At 40.7% G+C, this 20,755-nt stretch overlaps 1 protein-coding gene across 2 annotated transcripts; it reads right to left on the bottom strand.

Moving 5' to 3' along the window:
- Positions 1 to 1,204: 1,204 nt before the first annotated feature.
- On the bottom strand, positions 1,205 to 20,418 carry LOC133560984 (actin-related protein 2/3 complex subunit 1A). 2 transcript variants are annotated; one of them, XM_061914085.1, is made up of 11 exons: positions 20,148 to 20,416; positions 17,160 to 17,249; positions 16,928 to 17,032; positions 11,603 to 11,825; positions 11,373 to 11,480; positions 9,023 to 9,126; positions 8,839 to 8,947; positions 2,396 to 2,471; positions 2,134 to 2,327; positions 1,959 to 2,049; positions 1,205 to 1,890 (listed from the first exon to the last, which is right to left on the bottom strand). In XM_061914085.1, the coding sequence occupies exons 2-11, from the start codon at positions 17,221 to 17,223 to the stop codon at positions 1,852 to 1,854; spliced, it is 1,113 nt and encodes a 370-aa protein (XP_061770069.1). In that variant the 5' UTR covers positions 17,224 to 17,249; positions 20,148 to 20,416; the 3' UTR covers positions 1,205 to 1,851. The 2 variants fall into 2 exon arrangements, with proteins under 2 accessions (XP_061770069.1, XP_061770059.1); XM_061914075.1 differs by having other exon boundaries at positions 8,839 to 9,126; positions 20,148 to 20,418.
- Positions 20,419 to 20,755: the final 337 nt, after the last annotated feature.

Raw genomic sequence — 20,755 nt, 5'->3', positions numbered from 1 at the left:
CTGGCTGCAAAGTCAACAAAAACAGAATGCTGGACGACAGCAAAAACTTACAGCGTGTGGAGCAGACGGGGTCAAAGTACATCCGTACATGATATCACAACACCAAAACAGGAGCGCAAGTCAAGAACTAAAACACTTTACACAGGAAAACATTGAAAAACTCCAAATAATTCACGGCGTGATGTGACAGGTGTTGACAGTAAACCTACTTTGAGACGAGAGCTATAGTAAAGCCTGCTTGGTTATGGTTTGAATTCATATCCAACAATTGCGAGAACAACTTTTTACTGTCAATATCGGCTGCTGAGTTTCATTTTCTGATGTTTTCTGCTGGTGGTGTGCCTCGAGATTTTTTTCAATGACAAAAATGTGCCTAGGCTCAGAAAAGGTTGAAAAACACTGTTATAGAGAATGCTGCAGCATCCAGACTGAACACTGAACTACAACGGTCACAGCCACTAGGGAGCGTAGCTGTATCCATCCATTTTACTACCGCTTATTCCCTTTCGGGGTCGCTGGCGCCTATCTCAGCTACAATCGGGCGGAAGGCGGGGTACACCCTGGACAAGTCGCCACCTCATCGCAGGGCCTACACAGAGAGACAGACAACATTCACACTCACATTCACACACTAGGGCCAATATAGTGTTGCCAATCAACCTATCCCCAGGTGCATGTCTTTGGAAGTGGGAGGAAGCCGGAGTACCCGGAGGGAACCCACGCATTCACGGGGAGAACATGCAAACTCCACACAGAAAGATCCCGAGCCTGGATTTGAACCCAGGACTGCAGTACCTTCGTATTGTGAGGCAGACGCACTAACCCCTCTTCCACCGTGAAGCCCCTGCATGTTAATGGTAAATGCGTTGTACTTGTATAGCGCTTTTCTACCCCTTTTTATGTAGAATGTCATGACATGAGGTTAGGCTTCCTTCACTTAGTCATAACACATGAACAATATGATTCATTCCCATTGCTGCCCATTTAAACGCGACTCAAGACACCTTTTTTTTTTTTGGTCCTTTTGTGACTCACATGTTCCGCTGCTAAACGTTCCACTCCAGTAGGACACCGTCTTCGTGCGTCCTAACAGCGAACCCCTGGAAAAGAAAATGTAGTCAGTGAGGAATCGCAAGAGCCAACAGCATCATCATCATCATTATTGGTAACACAAGCAAAGAAGAAAGACATCAGTCAAGGTGCATTGTGTTCTGCAAATGTATCTCATCTTTATTTAACGTCCACCTCGGTTACATAGAAATCCTCCATCTTGTGTGGTCTTAGCGTGGTAGCTACAGTGCGCTGTAAGGCTGCGGCGCCGTGCGCCTGTTCCGACAGCCAGTCGCGACATGACGAGAGAACCTCCGTGACCTCGGCGGGCCTGGACTCCTAACTGTGACTTCACCACCCGACTACGACACGCTGATATATTCACATTGAGGTGATAATTCAGTCTGCTTTTTTTGATAAAACGCACCGCTTAGTGTTGAGCTTTTGGTACTCGAGGTTAGAGAACATAAAAACGCACAAGTCACGTTTTAATACGCGTCAGAGGCTCCTCCCGCTTTTTGACAACCCGGGCTTCACTTTCGTCTTAAAACCAAACAACAGTAAGAAAAGAAAATCAACAGTGATGTCACACTTCAGTTCTGTGCGTGCGTGTGTGTGTGTGTGTGTGCAGGTGAGTGTGTATGTGTGTACTGACACCCCCGCAGGAGAGTGTTTTGGTCTGATCAGTGCTTCAGCAGACACTCGATAAATTGCGTGTTACTGGCTGCGCCGCAAGAGGTGGTGGGGGCTGGGGGGTGAGGGTCGCGGCGTCTCTTCTCGTTTTTCATTCGTAAGATTTCTTCACATGATGCGGAGACCCTGAATAGAAGCTTCTAGACTCTGGAGAGGAGAAAATGGAGAAGACAATGAAAGAGTGTGAGTGAAAGTGTATTAGTGTTGACGTGTACCTTAATGTCCCAAATAGTCATGGCTCCATCAATGCCTGTGGTGCAGAACTTGCGACAATCCCTTTTGTCTCCCTCGTATATAGACACTTGGCTGAGGAACACAATAACACAACCGGAAAGGCTTTAAAAACATAACACACGCACACACACCAGCAGGTGGTCGAGCGTGACCTACGTGATGCTGTTCTGGTGCAGCGTGTCCAGCGCGGTGTTGCGGTCCTCGGTGGTGGCCCTCTTGTCCATGTTCCGGAAGCGCTCCATGGCCGAGATGTTCCTCTGGATGCTCTGCTTGGGGAGGTCCAGCTTGGACATGAAGGTCAGCGCCCCGCTCTCGTCGCAGCGGAACAGCATGGGGCAGCAGTCGTGGCCCTGCAGGTCGCACGGACATATTTCAAACGTGGCCCTCGCGTGGACGAGCACGCGCGTGTGGACCTTACCGCTGCTACCAGACTGTTCTCAGACACAAACAGGACGCTGAGGAGAGGAAGGAACTCCGTCTTCAACTGCAAAGGACTGCAAGACAAAAAGGAATAGCATTTTATTTCTATTACAACTAGGGCCACGATTCGATTCAATATCGATTCTTGGGTCGCGATTCGATTATAAATAAAAAATTTTCGATTCAACGCAATTCTGTATTCATTCAATACAAAGGATTTCAGCAGGGTCTACCCCAGTCTGCTGACATGCTAGCAGAGTAGTGGCTTTTTAAAAAAATATTTTATAATTGTAAAGGACAATGTTTTATCAACTGATTGCAATAATGTAAATCTGTTTCAACTATTAAACGAACCAAAAATATGACTTATTTTAGCTTTGTGAAAACATTGGACACAGTGTGTTGTCAAGCTTATGAGATGCGATCCAAGTGTAAGCCACTGTGACACTATTGTTCTTTTTTTTATTTTTATAAATGTCTAATGATAATGTCAATGAGGGATTTTTAATCACTGCTATGCTGAAATTATAACTAATATTGATACTGTTGTTAATAATATTCTTTTTTGTTTCACTACTTTTGGTTTGTTCTGTGTCGTGTTTGTGTCTCCTCTCAATTGTTCTGTTTATTGCAGTTCTGAGAGTTGTTGGGTCAGGTTTGGTTTTGGAATTGGATTGCATTGTTATGGTATTGCTGTGTATTGGATTGATTTAAAAAAATTAAAAAAATTTTTTTTTCAAAATGTGAATCGATTCTGAATCGCACAACGTGAGAATTGTGATTCATATTTGAATCGATTTTTTCCCAAACCCCTAATTACAACTTCTGTTTGCATTTTATTTTTACTGGGTTACACAGACATTGCGAATATATCCTTTTTTTAATCCAGTGAGGGAAATGAACATGTCAAAAAAAAAAAGCAGGTTGTCTTTCACTTACATTTAAAAAAAAATGTTTTATTACGTCTAGTTGAGCACAAATCTACCTCGAAACTGCAAAAACTAGCTCTCTGCTTGCCGATGCAGTTGGTTGTATAGATCTGCAGTAACATGGAGGCTTGACTGTATCAGTGGAGACAAGAGGTGGGAATATTTGTGCACCTCACGATTTGATTAGACTCAACACGATTCGCCATTAAAACAGATTCTTTAAATTATAATGAAAGCTTTTCAAAAACGGGTCGCAAGTTTCAAAAGCTCTTCTTGGCTGCTGACGTACGACTTTTAAGCGCAGAGTGGTCTTGAAAAACATTTTTAAAACATATTTTTCAATCAATCAATGTTTGCTTATAAAACCCTAAACCACGAGTGTCTCAAAGGGCTGCACAAGCCACAACGGCATCCTCGGCTCAGATCCCATATCAAGGCAAGGAAAAACTCAACCCAATGGTACAATGAGAAACCTTGGAGAGAACCGCAGATGTGGGGACTCCCCCTAGGGCGACCGGTGCAATGGACGTCGAGTGGATCTAGCATAATATTATGAGAGTCCAGTCCATAGTGGATCTAACATAATAGTGAGAGTCCAGTTCATAATGAATCTAACGTAATAGTGAAAGTCCAGTCCATAGTGAGGCCAGCAGATGACCATCCCGAGCGGAGACAGGTCAGCAGCGCAGAGACGTCCCCAACCGATGCACAGGGGAGCTGTCCATCCCGGGGCCAGCACTTTATCCGTAATTTTTAAAATGTTATTTACAAAAGTCACAATTAAGGTTAATCTAATAAAAGAAAATAGAGCAAACTCAACTCCAACCCAATTCCAGCTTTACAATACTTAAAATATACATTTACAAAGCAATTGAGAAGACATACAAATACAATATTAAAAAATAAAAAGCAGTAACAAGAATAGTACCGTATTTTTCTGACTATAAGTCACAGTTTTTTTAATAGTTTGGCCGGGGGTGCGACTTATACTCAGGAGCGACTTATGTGTGAAATTATTAGCACATTACCGTAAAATATCAAATATTATTTAGCTCATTCACGTAAGAGACTAGACGTATAGGATTTCATCGGATTTATCGATTAGGAGTGACAGATTGTTTGGTAAACGTATAGCATGTTCTATATGTTATAGTTATTTGAATGACTCTTACCATAATATGTTACGTTAACATAGCAGGCACCTTCTCAGTTGGTTATTTATGAATCATATAACGTACACTTAATCAGCCTGTTGTTCAATATTGTTTATTTATTTTAAATTGCCTTTCTAATGTCTATTCTTGGTGTTTGGTTTCATCAAATAAATTACCCCCAAAAATGTGACTTATACTAAAGTGCGACTCATATATGTTTTTTTCCTTCTTTATTACGTATTTTCGGCAGGTGCGACTTATACTCCGGAGCGACTTATACTCCGAAAAATACGGTAAGAAGAACATTTTCGTGGACATTTTGATGGGCCTACTTTCTGTGCTGTGAACCTCTGGCCAAATGCCAAATTTAATGCAAAAAATAATAAAAATAATCAGTAAATAAATAAAATGTTTATGTTGGCGTAATAACACGCTAACGTAGGAAAAGTTAACATACTTTAAGATGGCGCCAAGTATCAAAAACCATGATATTTAGGTTTAAATTAATAAAATTGGCAAAAATGCTGGTATAAAACATTAGCATGCTAATACAGGACAAGTTGTTGTGAATGGACAATAGTAGTATGTGTTGTATGGATTTGAAACCTGGACAATAACTAACTCAATTGCAAAAAGGTTGGAATTATTTGAGATATGGCATATAAATAAGATAATAAAAGTCTCCTGGAAACAAAGAAAAAACAATAAAGAAGTACAATCAATGGTAAACCAACAGAAAACGCTTAATCAACATTAAGGAAAGAAAAGACATGTTCTTTGGGCGCACAATCCGACAATCTGTTTGAAACTCAACTTCTAGATGGGAAAATAGAAGGGAAAGTGAAAATAGGAAGTCCAAGACACGGATGGATTGATAACATCACAACATGGCATAATAAATGCTATCAGGACTGTAAAACAACAGCTCAAAACCGGTGCTACTGGCAAACCATGACATCCAACCTTAAGCGATAAATGGAACTAAATGATGATGAATATGACTTAACTGTTTTCAATAAAAAAATTGATTATTTAAAAATAAAAAAAGAAGGTTTAAAAAAATAAATAAATAAATAAAATAAAAATTGTTTAGCTGTGCTGTTTTGTGTTTTTGTGTACATGCAGTCTATGTGAGCTAAAACAAAGGCAACTGTCGTATTGGAAATAGCCCAAAGAGCAGTAAAGGACTGTGAAAACAAGTTGAATATAAATAATTATATTTTATTAGTAAGGGCTAAATGACAAATTATGGTTGCCAATCCATAATGACTTGTTGATTCCTCGTTTCAATTCGAGTTGTCAAAAGCATCGAGGCTAAAACATTGTATCCGGATACAATACTCATTTGAAAACATATCGATACTACAAAACCACCCTGGCCCCGCTTTCTCTCCAACAGCAGCAGCGAGGTACCATAAGAATATCCCTCTCACCGCTATGTTATGTAAGTAGTGCAAAAATAATAACAGAGCTGCATAGCCAGAGCGACCACTTTAAGTTTGGGAGTACTTTGCCTTTAAGGCAAACGGACATTGAAGTTCAAAGAGTGTCCTTTAGGCAGTGCAAACAAACACGGTGGACATGAGATCAAGGAATATGTCACATTTGGCAAAGCATCATAAAGATCGATATCATGGCTGTTACAATTAATTTCTACTGCTGAGTAAATCTTCCGTTTCTTACAACTAATGTGTTTGTCTTATTATTAGCAGTTAGCTAAAGCTAGCAGTTAAAAGCTGCGGTCAGGTTAAAGTGAAAACTGACATGTGCATCTTTTATGTTAATAGAAAATGAGAGTGTAATACGTTTACATAAGTGTACATGTCGATGACTGAAGTGTTAAGTCTGATGCACATGGTTCTAGATCTCCATTGCAAAGTGCATTGAGATAATTTCTGATGTCCGCTCCAAGGTTTCTCATAGTCAGCATTGTCACTGTCGTCCCACTGGATGTGAATTCTCCCTGCCCACTGGGTGTGAGTTTTCCTTGCCCTTTTGTGGTTTCTTCCGAGGATGTTGTAGTCGTAATGGTTTGTACAGTCCTTTGAGACATTTGTCATTTAGGGCTATATAAATAAACATTGATTGAACAAAAATGGTGTACATTAGGGGTGTAACGGTACGTGTATTTGTATTGAACTATTTCGGTACTGGGGGTTTGGTTCGGAAGTGTTCCTGAACGGGTTTCCACACAGACATATTAAGTAGCGTACCGCACGTTGTGTAAACAATGCACACCGAGGCACAACATACGGCATGCTAGCAGCGACAAGGCTACGATACTGACCATACTTTCTCTTTCCACCGGATATGTCCTCTTTTGCGGGGCTGTCCGGGTGGAGTTTTTTGAATGCCTCAAATGTCCGGCATTTTAAGTTAGGGTTGCGTGTATTTTCAATGTACGTTCAGGGTTGAGAAGGGGTTAAAAACTAAACAAATTGTGCACGAAGCAGCATTCTTGAGGAAGGAGCAGAGACAGAGTTATGATAAACGCGCATGCGTCGCCAGGCTCTGCTTTTTACCCATAGATTTGTCAGATTTTATTTTTTATTATCTATAGCAGGGGTGTCAAAAGTGTGCCCCGGAAGCTATTTGCGGCCCACAGCTAATGTTTTAAAGGCCCACGGCACATTCTAAAAATACTATTCAAATAAACAAAAACAAACAAAAGTTAAATAAAAAAGCTTAAAGGTTAAATGTAATTTAGAAAAAGTTGCATTGTTGAATAATAAAACAAAGCTGGGGTTTTTTCTTTCAAACTGTCATTGCTCAAAAGATAATATTGAATCAAAATCAATGTTATTATGAATAATTAGGGCTGGGCGATAAAACAATAAGAAAATATATCGCGATAGACATGTGATCGATATCAATAGAAAATGGGGTCGATAGAACGTTCGATAATTTCACTGAGTTCTGTTAGAAAAAAATAGTAAGAAACGCAGAGCCGGAACCGCACGGCATTCTGAGGGGTGTAGGCAAAGGAAGGGCTTTAGCCTCTCGACCTATCACGTACCGCAAGGCATTCTGGGAAATGCTAACAGGAAAAAAAAAGAAGCAACGATTGATTGATACTTTTATTAGTAGATTGCACAGTTCAGTACATATTCCGTATAATTGACCACTAAATGGTAACACCCCAATAAGTTTTTCAACTTGTTTAAGTCGGGGTCCACTTTAATCAACGAAATGGGAATATATATGAGCGCGGCAGCACGAGAGGAAATTGTAAATAAAAAAGGAAACGTCACGTCACCAGTTTGGCAGTATTTTGGATTTTTTAAGTCCGATACGAATCAGAGTAATACTGTCTGCAAACTTTGCAAGGTCGTCGTCCCGACCAAGTCTGGGAACACGACAAACCTATTTTACCACGTGAGCCGCTCTCACCCGCTGGAGTACAGCAGCAAACAGCCACAACATCAGCCGGTGCAAGTGGAACAGCACTAAAGCGGCAACAACGGACCACCATCGAGAGGTACTCGGCAGCAGTGCCATGCGACAAAAATTCAAAACGTTATAAAGAAATAACGGATGCAGTGGTGTATCAATTAGCGAAGGACATGCTACCGCTCAGCATAGTTGAGAAGTCTGGGTAAGCATTTATTTAATGTCAATATTTGCACATCGACCAGTATTTTCATTTATTTGACTGTTTTTCTTAATGCTGACCTCGTTCTAAAGGTTACATTTAAAATAAAAGTATTTAAATTCAGCCTTTTTTCTCCTGGTCTTTATTTAGAATAGGTAATTGTTGTTTTTTTTTATCAATTATCGATATCGACTGATATGAAACACTTATATCGTGATACATTTTTTAGTCATATCGCCCAGCCCTATGAATAATTGACCTATCCAAGGTTCCGATTACTTTACATCAAATATTCCACTAAGAAAAATATTTTTGATGTAAGATTTCGCAAATTTGGTAAATAAATAACCAAAAAATTTATTTTTTTATTGTTTTCTTACTGTACCGAAAATGAACCGAACCGTGACCGCTGAACCGAGGTACGTACCGAACCAAAATTTTTGTGTACCGTTGTGTACATTATTGAATATTTTGCCGAGTATCGGTATCAAGTTGAAAGTATGGGCAAACATATTTTATCATTATGAAATAAAACCTACGCAGGAAGCAAAATATCAAAATGTGGTTAATTCTTGTTTTGATGTTAATGAATGTTTGGGACTTGAAAATAGTAAAATAGGGGAGCCATTTTTGATAACCAGATTCACCTCGCATAAACTCCTCGGCTGCTTGCAAACACAATTCATCCCTCACAGCAGATCTGTTAGTAGTAATAAAATAATAATATTGTACTAATTACAAACAGGATCAAGAGATGGAAACATACGTGGAAGTCTTGGAGCTGTCAACCACAGTGACTGTGCTGTCATGGCTGACCCACGCCAGGCGATTGCCAGATGCCGAGAAGGAGACTGAGTGGACCCAACCCCCTCCTCCTAAGTGGACAGACAAGCAGAGCGGGTTTAGTGGCCTGTTTAAGCCACACAAAAAAACAACATTCAGTTCCAGACCTGCTCCTCCGAACTCTGCTAGCACGGCTCCAAAGGGCATTTTGTTGCCCCAGGGTGTGGGGCCTGGCTTCTCTTCCACCTCCTTAATGTAGGCTGAGAACACCCTGGAGGACCAAAAGACAAGGGGGGATGGGAGCACGGAAACCAGAAATATTTCCATTACTAATCTAACATTTGGAGGCATTACAGATTTCACAGTAACCAGCAAAGTCACGTTATTTCAGGCCTAACTAGTTTTCCACCTCAAAAGGGTTTCCTGTAAGCCGAGAGACAAAACATAACAGTTTATGCACTTTTATAAGCGGGAACAGTAGCGGTAAAAGACTCAAGAGTACGGCTTGTTACCATAGGCAAATGACCCTATTTCATACAATTATTTGATTAATGGCACTTAACCCTTGTGTAATGTTCATATTGTTGTTACTCAGCCAGTGTTTGAGGGTCTAATGATTTTGTGGCTTTTAATGCCTCACAATCAAACACTTTTATGTTAAAATACTGAACAGATGTTTACCTTATCCCAATAAACATCTGTTCAGTATTTTAACATAAAAGTGTTTGGTTAAGCGGCATTAAAAAGCCACAAAATGCAACGAGTCCATCGAACCGACAAACGCTGGCTGAGTAACAACAATATGAACGTTGCGTGGAAGATTTCTGTGCCAGTTTCTGCATCCCTCAGGTATTTTTCTTTTGTGTTTCTGCACCTGCGGTTCCCACACCAGCTTGCAACATTGTTTGTCAACAATGTCTGCTCTCCGTTTCTCGCACATTTAACCCTCTGATGTTCTGTGTACCTACACTCTGTCCTCCTCCTGTCTAGGCCTGCTGTGTGTGTGTGTGGTACACAGAACATCAATTTCCACACTTCTACTAGCCCCGGGTCCAGTGGACCTGGACATCTTATACTGTATGTAATAGAAATGTGTGTGTGTGTGGGGGGGGGGGGGGGGGGGGTGTATGGTATGTGGTCATTAAATATGTACTCTGATATATATTCTACATAAAAAATTAGTGTGTCTCAGTTTTAAAAATTAATTAATTTTATAGTTTTTCTTTTAATAAAAAATGAAAACGTGCAAAACCAACGTTCTTACCTATTGCTACGTACTGTTACGGATCTGCATAAATCCCCAAAATCTGAACTCAAACCATGGAGGAGATATTCATAAAATAATCTTGCCTTCCTTCAAATGAGCAGTTTGGATTTTGTCCAAATGATATATTTTTTTCAAAGTGTGAGATTAGTGCATTTATACATATATGGTAGAAATGTACTCGATCTTTGCGCGAGTCAGCCATTGTAATCCAATGCTGTAGTTAGATTAGATTAGATGAAGTGAAGTGAATTATATTTATATAGCGCTTTTCTCAAGTGACTCAAAGCGCTTTACATAGTGACACCCAATATCTAAGTTACATGTAAACCAGTGTGGGTGGCACTGGGAGCAGGTGGGTAAAGTGTCTTGCCCAAGGACACAACGGCAGTGACTAGGATGGCACAAGCGGGAATCGAACCTGCAACCCTCAAGTTGCTGGCACGGCCACTCTACCAACCGAGCTATGCCGAGATAGTACTTTATTCATTCCGTCAGGAGAGTTCCTTAAGGAAAATTAAAATTTTCACCACAATCCTATTCAAGATCAGACAAACATTACAGGGAGACAGAACAGGATCGCTGGCGGGTCTGTCGGCTTCCAGCGCCCCTTACAAAAAAGATGAGATACAGGTAAACAAGGTGGGAGAATGAGAGAAAAAAAATTGAAGATTAAAATAAAATAAAATAAAATAAAAATCGGTCTTAGCCTGGGCCCTGGAGAGGGGGGTGCAGACTGAGGCCAAGGGGGAAAAAAAATAAATAAATTAAAACAATTTAATTATAGTAATTAAGCGCCTACTTTTTCGCTATTCCCTTGTTATTGATAACTAATAACACATTTGTTTTTAAATATCCATCCATCCATCCATTTTCTACCACTTATTCCCCTGGGGGTCGCTGGTGCCTATCTCAGCTACAATCGGGCGGAAGGCGCCGTACACCCTGGACAAGTCGCGACCTCATCGCAGGGCTTTTTTTAAATATACATGAAATATTTGTTAAGCCTTTTAAAGAAAATAGATGCAAATCAAAATTATCATGACATCATAGATGATGATGTCATGCTGACCACGCCCTTAGCGCCACATGTATAGTAACAATGTAGGGGAAACCCTGATCTCTTCTAGTATTTTCCGGCCTCAAATAATTTGTATGAAAACAAACAATTCATCATGGATCTCCGAATAAAAATAAGATGTTTATTTAAATGCCAGTACCAAGTCTCCTTCATTGTAGACTAAGACAGTCACCTGCATTTGAAGTCACACGATCCAGCGGCCAGCAGCACGTTGTTGGGGTGCCAGTCCAGACTGAGGATAGTGGAGCGGACTGGCTTCTTGATGTGCTTGCTAACCCACCTGACGCAGAGAAAAAAACAAACATTTTGTTTTAATAATTGTAAAAAGTTCATAGAGTCAAATTGACTACAGACCTCATTTAAACGCACCGTTTAGAAAAAAATACATCTCAATAATCTTACCAGTCGTTCTCCGACTCAAAGTAGCAAACGGAGATGAGCCGGGCGCCGCTGCCGACCGCAAACTTGTTCTCCAGTGGGGACCACTTGACGAAGGTGGCAGCTCTGTTGATCCTGAGAATGACCAGCGTGGGCTTCCACACGCCTTCCTTCTGAGACCACACATAGGCGTTGCGGTCCGCTCCACACGTCACTATGCGGTCACTCTTTGGGGCCCAATCAATGCCTGGGAAGAGAACCACAGGATCAGGTTTTCCGTCATTATTTTTTTTTTTGCTATGATTTAAACAGGCCACATTAGTATCCCTAAAGGGGAAATGCACTTTTTTATTTTATTTTGCCTACTTTTCACAATCCAAAAGCACATATTTTTCTTTTCTTTTTGCATTCTAAGTGATGAAATACGACAAGTACCAGAAGGCTAATAATGCAGATAGTGGGAATACATTATTGAGCTCATAAAGCTTGGATAAAAAAATAATCTAAAAAATGCCAACAATACACCATTTACATTTCGTAACATGAATATTTACCAAGTTCTCACTGTATTGTTATTGTAAGCGCTAACGCAAACTATTTATAGTGGCACAGTGATCGAAGCGCGCTAAGAAGCTTATGCTGCTATATTGAAATTGACTACTGCAGCTGCATTGTCACTGAGCTGGTGAAAGTTAAAGGGCAGCTGCACCTTTTTTGGAATTTGGCTCATCATTCACAATCATGAGAGACAAGAACACGTCTTTTATTTTTATAAGATTTTAAAGATAATAATAATGATAATAATAATAATACATGGGATTTATATAGCGCTTTTCTAAGTACCCAAAGTCGCTTTACATGTGTGTGTGAGGGAGGTGGGCTGGGGGAGAAGGGAGGATAAAACAAATTAGAAATAGAAAACTAAGATAAGCAAGCAAGAAAAGAAAAAAAGAAAAAGAATAAAGAAACACTAGGGGCAGGGGCAGTTTGAAAAGGCTAGAGTGAAGAGGTGAGCTTTTAGGGTGGTTTTGAAAGTAGGGAGGTAGGGGGCATCTCTGAGGTGCCTGGGGAGAGCGTTAATAAAAAAATAATTAAAAAAAGCTTGAAAACTGCGGCGAATGGAAGTCACCGTTGTTGCCTTCAAAGCCCTCCAACGTTTTATATACAGACAAGATATTTAATGTTCAAACTGAGAAACAATTTTTTTTTTATGCAAATAATCATTAATTTAGAATTTAATAGCAGCAACACATTGCAAAAAAGTTGGCACAGGGGCATTTTTACCACTGTGTTACATGGCCTTTCCTTTTAACAACACTCAGTAAACATTTAGGGACTGAGACGACCAATTTTTGAAGCTTTTCAGGTGGAATTCTTTCCCATTCTTTTTTGATATACAGCTTAAGTTGTTCAACAGTCCAGGGTCTCCCTTGTGGTATTTTATACTTCATAATGCGCCATACATTTTCAATGGGAGACAGGTCTAGACTACTGACAGGCCAGTCTAGTACCTGCACTGTTTTACTACAAAGCCACGCTGTTGTAACAAGTGCAGAATGAGAATTCTTGCTGTAATAAGCAGGGGCGTACATGAAAAATATGTTGCTTGGATGACAACATATGTTGCTCCAAAACCTGTATGTACCTTTCAGCATTAATGGTGCCTTCACAGATGTGTAAGTTACCCATGCTTTGGACACTAATACACCCACATACCATCACAGATCCTGGCTTTTGTACTTTATGCCTTTAACAATCCGGATGGTTCTATTCCTCTTTGGTCTGGAGGACACAACGTCCACAGTTTCCAAAAACAATTAAAAATGTGGATTGTAGCTGAGATAGGCGCCAGCGCCCCCCCGCGACCCCGAAAGGGAATAAGCGGTAGAAAATGGATGGATGGACTTGTCAGACCACAGAACACTTTTCCCCTTTACATCACTCCATCTTAGATGAGCTCGGGCCCAGCGTTTTTAGGTGTTGTTGATAAATGGCTTTCGGTTTGGATAGTAAAGTTTTAACTTGCACTTATAGATGTAGCGACAAACTGTATTTACTGACAGTAGTTTTCTGAAGTGTTCCTGAGCCCATGTGGTGATATCCTTGACACACTGATGTCGCTTTTTGATGCAGTACCGCCAGCTTTGATAGCTCACTTCTACTGTGCAGTTACAGTAAATTAGATAAACATAAAACACACAAAAACCACAGAAAAGCATTCAAGATTACAGCGCAATTAGTCAGAAGTTCTATTGAGTGTCCTTATGGCAGAGGAAATAAAACTGTTTGAGAATCTTGTAGACTTGGCTGGCAGTGATCTGTAGCGCCCCCCTGAGGGCATACGCATGGACAGCAGGTGTAGTGGATGTGTGGGATCGGAGAGTGACGTGAAAGAGACATGAAGCTGTAAATTTGTAACTTGGAGCCAAGCTATTTTGACATAAATGGAGTGCATACCCAAATCAACTTGAAAAAATGTCTGCGGCAGCTGGACCAAACACACAACTGTCCATTAAGTGAGTCACACTCCATATTGATCATGACACAAGCACAGCTGTGTACAAACAAAACATGAAATGAAAGCTAATACGTTACAGATACTGTAATATGATTGTTCAAGTTTTTCACTCAGCACAGATTGGTGTCTTATCGTAGTGTTGTGCATTACAAACTCCAATGCGTTTCATGTTGTCGTTATCTAATTTCGTTGTTAGCTTTTACGGCTAATAATGAAGCATGCGGATGTGTTAGTACGCTACAAAAAGAGTTAATCAGTGTTCGCTCTTACTGGCGTCCCACTGGATGTGAATTCTCCCTGCCCACTGGGTGTGAGTTTTCCTTGCCCTTTTGTGGGTTCTTCCGAGGATGTTGTAGTCGTAATGATTTGTGCAGTCCTTTGAGACATTTGTGATTTGGGGCTATATAAATAAACATTGATTGATTGATTGACAATAACAATGTTACTACATCTTGGTTATTATACAGGTTGCGGAACGCAAATAAAGTATTACTGATGGTTTTTGACTGTTTTTTTTTAGTGAATTAGAGGTAGAAATTATTGCGTCGTTAAAGAGAATAAGCGGTAGAAAATGGATGGATGGATAACATAAGCTGTGTTGCCAGCCACCATGAATGAGCAGATTTTTACATGTTGGAAAAAAAAAAATCAAACCCTTTGCCTTCTTGTCTCTCAAAAGGCTAGTGAAAAGGCAAAATTTCCCGAAAAAGTCAATTTCCCCTTCGAATCTAGATTATAAATTATGCCTCTCACTTGGATAGTATAAGGTTGTGGTCAAGACATGGAAAAAACGCTAGTTTGCGAACACTTTTTTTTTTTTTTTTTTTAAACCTCTGGTTGGATTGTGATTAAACATTCATTTAAACTGTAGAATATAAACACGCCATCAGTCAGCCTCCCGGTGAGAGCAGACATTGTACAGTAAGTGATTGTTTTATTATGTTCATAGTTTGGATTTATTGTTCAGCACTTAGCAATACTGCTGAGAGTTTGGCTAGAGCAAGATCTGTTTAGCACACAGCTTCTAAAACTTGTACCTCATCCTCCTTATATTCGGGCTCAGAAATATAAGGTTCTGATTATCATTTGTCTCAAAAGTAATCGTTAGCTCTCAGGAAGTCTGCATGATTACTTTTGGCTGTTGTTGAAGGGAAAATCGAGCCTTGTGATGCGTCTGTGAAATTGATACGCCGCTGTATGGTTAAAGTAAGCAAACTATTAAAATATTTCATGTTATTGTGAATGTGCCTGTTACATTTTATATATATATATATATATATATATATATATATATATATATATATATATATATATATATATATATATATATATATATATATATATATATATTTAGAGAATGCATATACACAATGTTGATGGAGGTGTTTCAATGTTTTTGAGAGCGCTTTATAGGCAGAATAGAGCGACTACAATTGGCTTCGCTGTCAACCGGGGTCGGGGTGGCGCGGTTGGGAGAGTGGCCGTGCCAGCAACCTGAGGGTTCCTGGTTCGATCCCCACCTTCTACCAACCTCGTCACGTCCGTTGTGTCCTTGAGCAAGACACTTCACCATTGCTCCTGATGTGTCGTGGATAGTGCCTTGCATGGCAGCTCCCACCATCAGTGTGCGAATGTGTGTGTGAATGTGGAAATAGTGTGAAAGCGCTTTGAGTACCTTGAAGGTAGAAAAGCGCTTTACAAGTATAACACATTTACCATTTAACTGAATTTTGCTCGCACTTACTTACGAGTTTGAATGCATAAGAAAATAAAAACGTGTGCCTGTCTTACATAAGGATTATGAATGATAGGAACAAGTCCAGAAAAGTCAAATTCCCCTCTAATTGAGTACCGTATTTCCTTAAATTGCAACAGGGCATATAGTATGCACTTGGCTTGAATTACTGCCGGGTCAAACTCGCTTCCCAAAATAATTAGCGCATGCTTAGTATTACCGCCGGGTCAAACTCGTGACGTCACGAGTGACACTTCCCCTGTCATCATTTTCAAAATGGAGGAGGCTGATTTCAATACCGGTAATTTGAAACCGCATAAAAGGAAGAAGATTAAGAGCTATTCAGTAGGATTTAAGGTCCAAGCTATTGAATACCGTATGCTAAAAAGAACAGTAAGCAGCTATGTTTTATTAATATACCTGTGGAGCCAACGGTCCGACAGGGCCCAAGATGGTGGCGAGGAGATGGCAAGCGAGTGAAGAGGAGAAGCGGAAGAGCGACCTGGACTGAGGTTTTATTGAAAAATAAACAAAGTCAAACTGCTCAAGCCACGTCCTTACTTGGTGGTCCTGGGAACCCGCAAGACGACGGCTTGAGACCGTCACAATACCGTAGCTGCGTCTGTCAAATATGAGTCATTAAATGACTCACGCCTCCTGGTGATAGAGGGCGCTAGTGAGCCTTCTTGCGACTACTCGGCTGCAGAAGTGAAATGAGTGAAGTGATATGTGCTGGAGGAAGATCTCCATCAAGACAGAGAGACTTTTAAAACTGAAGAAAGATAAGGAATACTTCTATAAACAAGATAGCGATGCTTTTGATCGAAGGAGCTGGCATGGACTATATTCATAAGTAAAGGTATGACCATAATAACGTTGTTTTTTTTTATTAAATGTGCTTTTCATGATGGTATCCTTACATCACACTTAAATTTGCACTGCATTCCTTTGGTATGTGCCGGAGTGAGAAGAGGTTTTAAAATAATTAGCGCATGCTTACTTTTACCGCATGCCTTTGGTAAGCGCAGGAGTGAGAAGAGGTTTTCAATTAATTAGCGCCCCAGCGGCAATTCAAGGAAATACGGTAATTGAGTACCTGTAATGTGTCCGTTGTGTTCCTTCAGCTCGTGAGTCTTGACCCACTGGTTGCCGCTCTTCTTATAAATATGAACTTCGTGGTTGTTGGGACTGATGGCGATCTCTGCGTGAAAACATGGTACGGGTTGGCTGAAAAAGTTAACAAGCTAAACCAGTTCCCATCCTTTTGGGAACGGTGACTTGGACTGACGTGATGTCGTTAAAAGACAAAAAAAACAAGGGGGTCTTACGTGTCCTGTCGCGGTTCCAGGCATGGCAGGTGATGGGCTCCAACAGAAACTGATGAAGGGACATCTTGGGTGTGGTCCTTCAGTGGAGCTCTGCACAGTCAAAACTTTATTACAGCCGGCATCTTTAATTAGGCTTTCAGTTCAAGGCGGCGCTTTAACATTGCCCGCAACTGGGATTTACAAACACCACGTCTGGTAAAGCATTTGGGAAAAACGCCCTTGTTTTATTTTGTACAAAATGGGACCAGTAAGCTTTTTAATCTTATTGCAACGTTAAACAGGTCAGTTAGCATAGTTACAACAACCAAGCACCTCCATTCACATCATGGACCACGTATTTAAATTAATTTAGCAAGTATTCTACTTTTCTACACGATGTATGTTCTTTTTGCGTAGTTACCGTTTCGGGCTGTTATTGTAATGGTTTAGTCCAGTGGTCCCCAACCTTTTTGTAGCTGCAACACTTGAACATTTGTCTCAAGGACCGATATATAATCTATATATTGTGTTTTTTATGTTGATTTAATGATTGATTTAATGCAAACACCTCATTCTGTTTTTAATTTGTTTTAGGAGTCTTTTTACGTGTTTTTAGTAGTCTTTTTACATGTTTTAGGAGGTTTTTTTTTACGTGTTTTAGCAGTATTTATGGGTTTTAAGAGTCTTATGTGTTTTAGGAGTCTTATTACGTGTTTTAGGAGTAATTTACGTTTTAGATGTCAATGTGCATCTCTTAAGAGTCATTTTATGTGTTTTAGGAGTCTTATTATGTGTTTTAGGAGTCTTATTACGTGTTTTAGGAGTAATTTACGTTTTAAATGTCACTGTGCATCTCTTCGGAGTCATTTTATGTGTTATAGAGTCATTTTTAATGTTTTACAAGTTGGTTGCTGTGTTTTTAAATGTTTTACTAGTCATTTTAATGTGTTAAGTCATTTTATGCATTTGTGTTTCGCACAAGAGGTAGAACATCTCACTCTGTGTTTTCTGGAATCTGAATATAATTTAAAAATAAATAAATAAATATTTTTTTGATTAATTTGTTGTGCGGCCCGGTGCCAATCGGTGGTTGGGCACCACTGGCTTAGTCTTTTTACGTGTTTTAGCAGTCTTTATGTGTTTTAGGAGTCTTATTATGTGTTTTAGGAGTCTTATTACGTGTTTTAGGAGTAATTTTCGTTTTACATGTCATTGTGCATCTCTTCAGAGTCATTTTATGTGTTTTAGAGTCATTTTTAATGTTTTAGAAGTTGGTTGTCGTGTTTTTAAATGTTTTACTAGTCATTTTAATGTGTTAACCTACTCAGTGGCCTAGTGGTTAGAGCAGGGGTCGGGAACCTTTTTGTCTGAGAGAGCCAAGAAGCCAAATATTTTAAAATGTATTTCTCTAAGAGCCATATAATATTTTTTTTAACACTGAACACAACTAAATGGGTGCATTTTTAAGTAAGACCAACATTTCCAGAGTATAATAGGTCTCTTATTCTTTGTATTAACATTGGTATTCTGAAGTTAACTGTGGAGGGGGCGTGGCCTGCGGGCCTGCAGCAAAGCGGGATGTTGCCAGGACCGGCCTCGAAATCAGCGACAGGTGCGTAGATGGCCCACCTGGGCCTTTTTATCTAAACATCTGTCGCTCTGTTATAAGCAGCAGCCAGGAGGAGAGACAGGGTTGGGGCTGGAGCCAGAGCGCGAGTGAGGACAGAGAGAAAAAGACAATTGCTGGAAAGCAACTGAGGGACAAATTGAAAAAAAACCCCAATATTTTAACCCTAAAACAGGCTCTCATGTCAGTGCTTGGTGGTCTGAAGAACCCCCCAGGAGGGTAAGCCCAACACTAACCAATAATAAATAAATTACTTCTTACCATCAATGCAACTTCTTGAACATAAAAATGCATGAGAATATTTTATATTTTGAACGTTATGTTTAACACTATGATTACAAGTGGAATTATTCATTACTTATCCTGTTAAGCAATGTGAGCTCAGATTTATCCGAGAGCCAGATGCAGTCATCAAAAGAGCCACGTCTGGCTCTAGAGCCATAGGTTCCCTACCCCTGGGTTAGAGTGTCCGCCCTGAGATCGGTAGGTTGGGAGTTCAAACCCTGGCCGAGTCATACCAAAGACTATAAAAAAAAAATTGGGACCCATTACCTCCCTGCTTGGCACTCAGAATCCATCCATCCATCCATTTTCTACCGCTTATTCCCTTTTGGGGTCGCGGGGGGCGCTGGCGCCTATCTCAGCTACAATCGGGCGGAAGGCGGGGTACATCGCAGGGCCAACACAGATAGACAGACAACATTCACACTCACATTCAAACACTAGGGCCAATTTAGTGTTGCCTCCGGGTAATCCGGCTTCCTCCCACTTCCAAAAACATGCACTCAGAATCAAGGGTTGGAATTGGGGGTTAAATCACCATAGATGATTCCCGGGCGCGGCACCGCTGCTGCCCACTGCTCCCCTCAATTCCCAGAGGGTGATCAAGGGGATGGGCCAAATGCAGAGGACACATTTCACCACACCTAGTGTACGTGTGACTATCATTGGTACTTTAACTTTATGCATTTGTGTTTCGCACAAAAGGTATAACACCTCATTCTGTGTTTACTGGAATCTGAATATAATTTAAAAATATATATATATTTATATTCAATTTCTTGTGCAGCCCGGTACCAATTGGTCCGCGGCCCGGTGGTTGGGCACCACTGCAATAGATTAGTAGTCTGCCGAGCTAACCCTCAAATTAGCTAACGTATGATTTGATATTGTAGCTCGCTACCTCATTTCAATGGCTTGCACACGTTTCCTCCTTGAAAAATTACCAAACGCCATTGAAGTTATTATTTGAAGGCTTAATAAATCACACTCGTTTGTTTTAAAAAAAACTATTTCACAAGTAGGCCTCCCTCCTCCGTCACGACCCCGGTGTTTCCTGACTGGGCAGCCGCTCATGAGGCCTCGCTCGTGGGCTCGCTCACCTCCTGGTTCCTCGGTGCGCTCACGTTTGGCCGGCAAGCTAAGCAGCTCGAAACAGGAACGGTTCGATGAGGAGGCGGAGGCGAATTCGCGGACTCTGGTCAGTCGACACGAATTCGTCCGGGAATGTAGAGGGGGGAATGTCAAGACGGCCGGCGACGAGGTGCGTCCGGGAACATCCGGTGGCTGAAACCGTCTGCGGGAGCCGCTGGTGCCTGACTGACTGACAGCTAGCTTAGCCGCATCGCGCTAGCCAGCCGCTATACAATCAAGCCGACGAACGCGTCAGCAGATAGAAAACAGCGCCCTTGGTGGACAATATGTGAAATGCAACAGCTTGCCACACAGCTCTTTTGCTTCATTAGTTGTTGAATAAAAAGAAAAGAAAATGTTTCAATACATTTCAGCATCGTTAAATGTGTTATTTTATTAGGGTGTGCCTTTAAAATAAAGTTGTCTTTATACAGTTGTGCATTTTGTGACGTCATTAGCATAAATCAGGGCTCACCAACGCGGTGCCCGTTAGGACCAGATGAGTCGCCCGCTGGCCTGTTCTAAAAATAGCTCAAATAGCAGCACTTACCAGTGAGCTGCCTCTATTTTTTAAATT

This window comes from Nerophis ophidion, linkage group LG01 (genome assembly GCF_033978795.1).
Source record: "Nerophis ophidion isolate RoL-2023_Sa linkage group LG01, RoL_Noph_v1.0, whole genome shotgun sequence".
Lineage (NCBI taxonomy): Eukaryota > Metazoa > Chordata > Actinopteri > Syngnathiformes > Syngnathidae > Nerophis > Nerophis ophidion.
This window is presented reverse-complemented; position numbering and strand designations above follow the sequence as displayed.

Bases quoted from the DNA above. Each gene is read 5' to 3' on its own strand.
- LOC133560984 (XM_061914075.1), bottom strand. From the start codon at position 17,223: ATGTCCCTTCATCAGTTTCTGTTGGAGCCCATCACCTGCCATGCCTGG. The intron at 17,033-17,159 runs GTAAGACCCCCT...GTTTTCACGCAG, and splicing joins CTGGAACCGCGACAGGACAC to AGATCGCCATCAGTCCCAAC. The intron at 9,127-11,372 runs GTGACTGTCTTA...TTGGTCCTCCAG, and splicing joins TCGTGTGACTTCAAATGCAG to GGTGTTCTCAGCCTACATTA.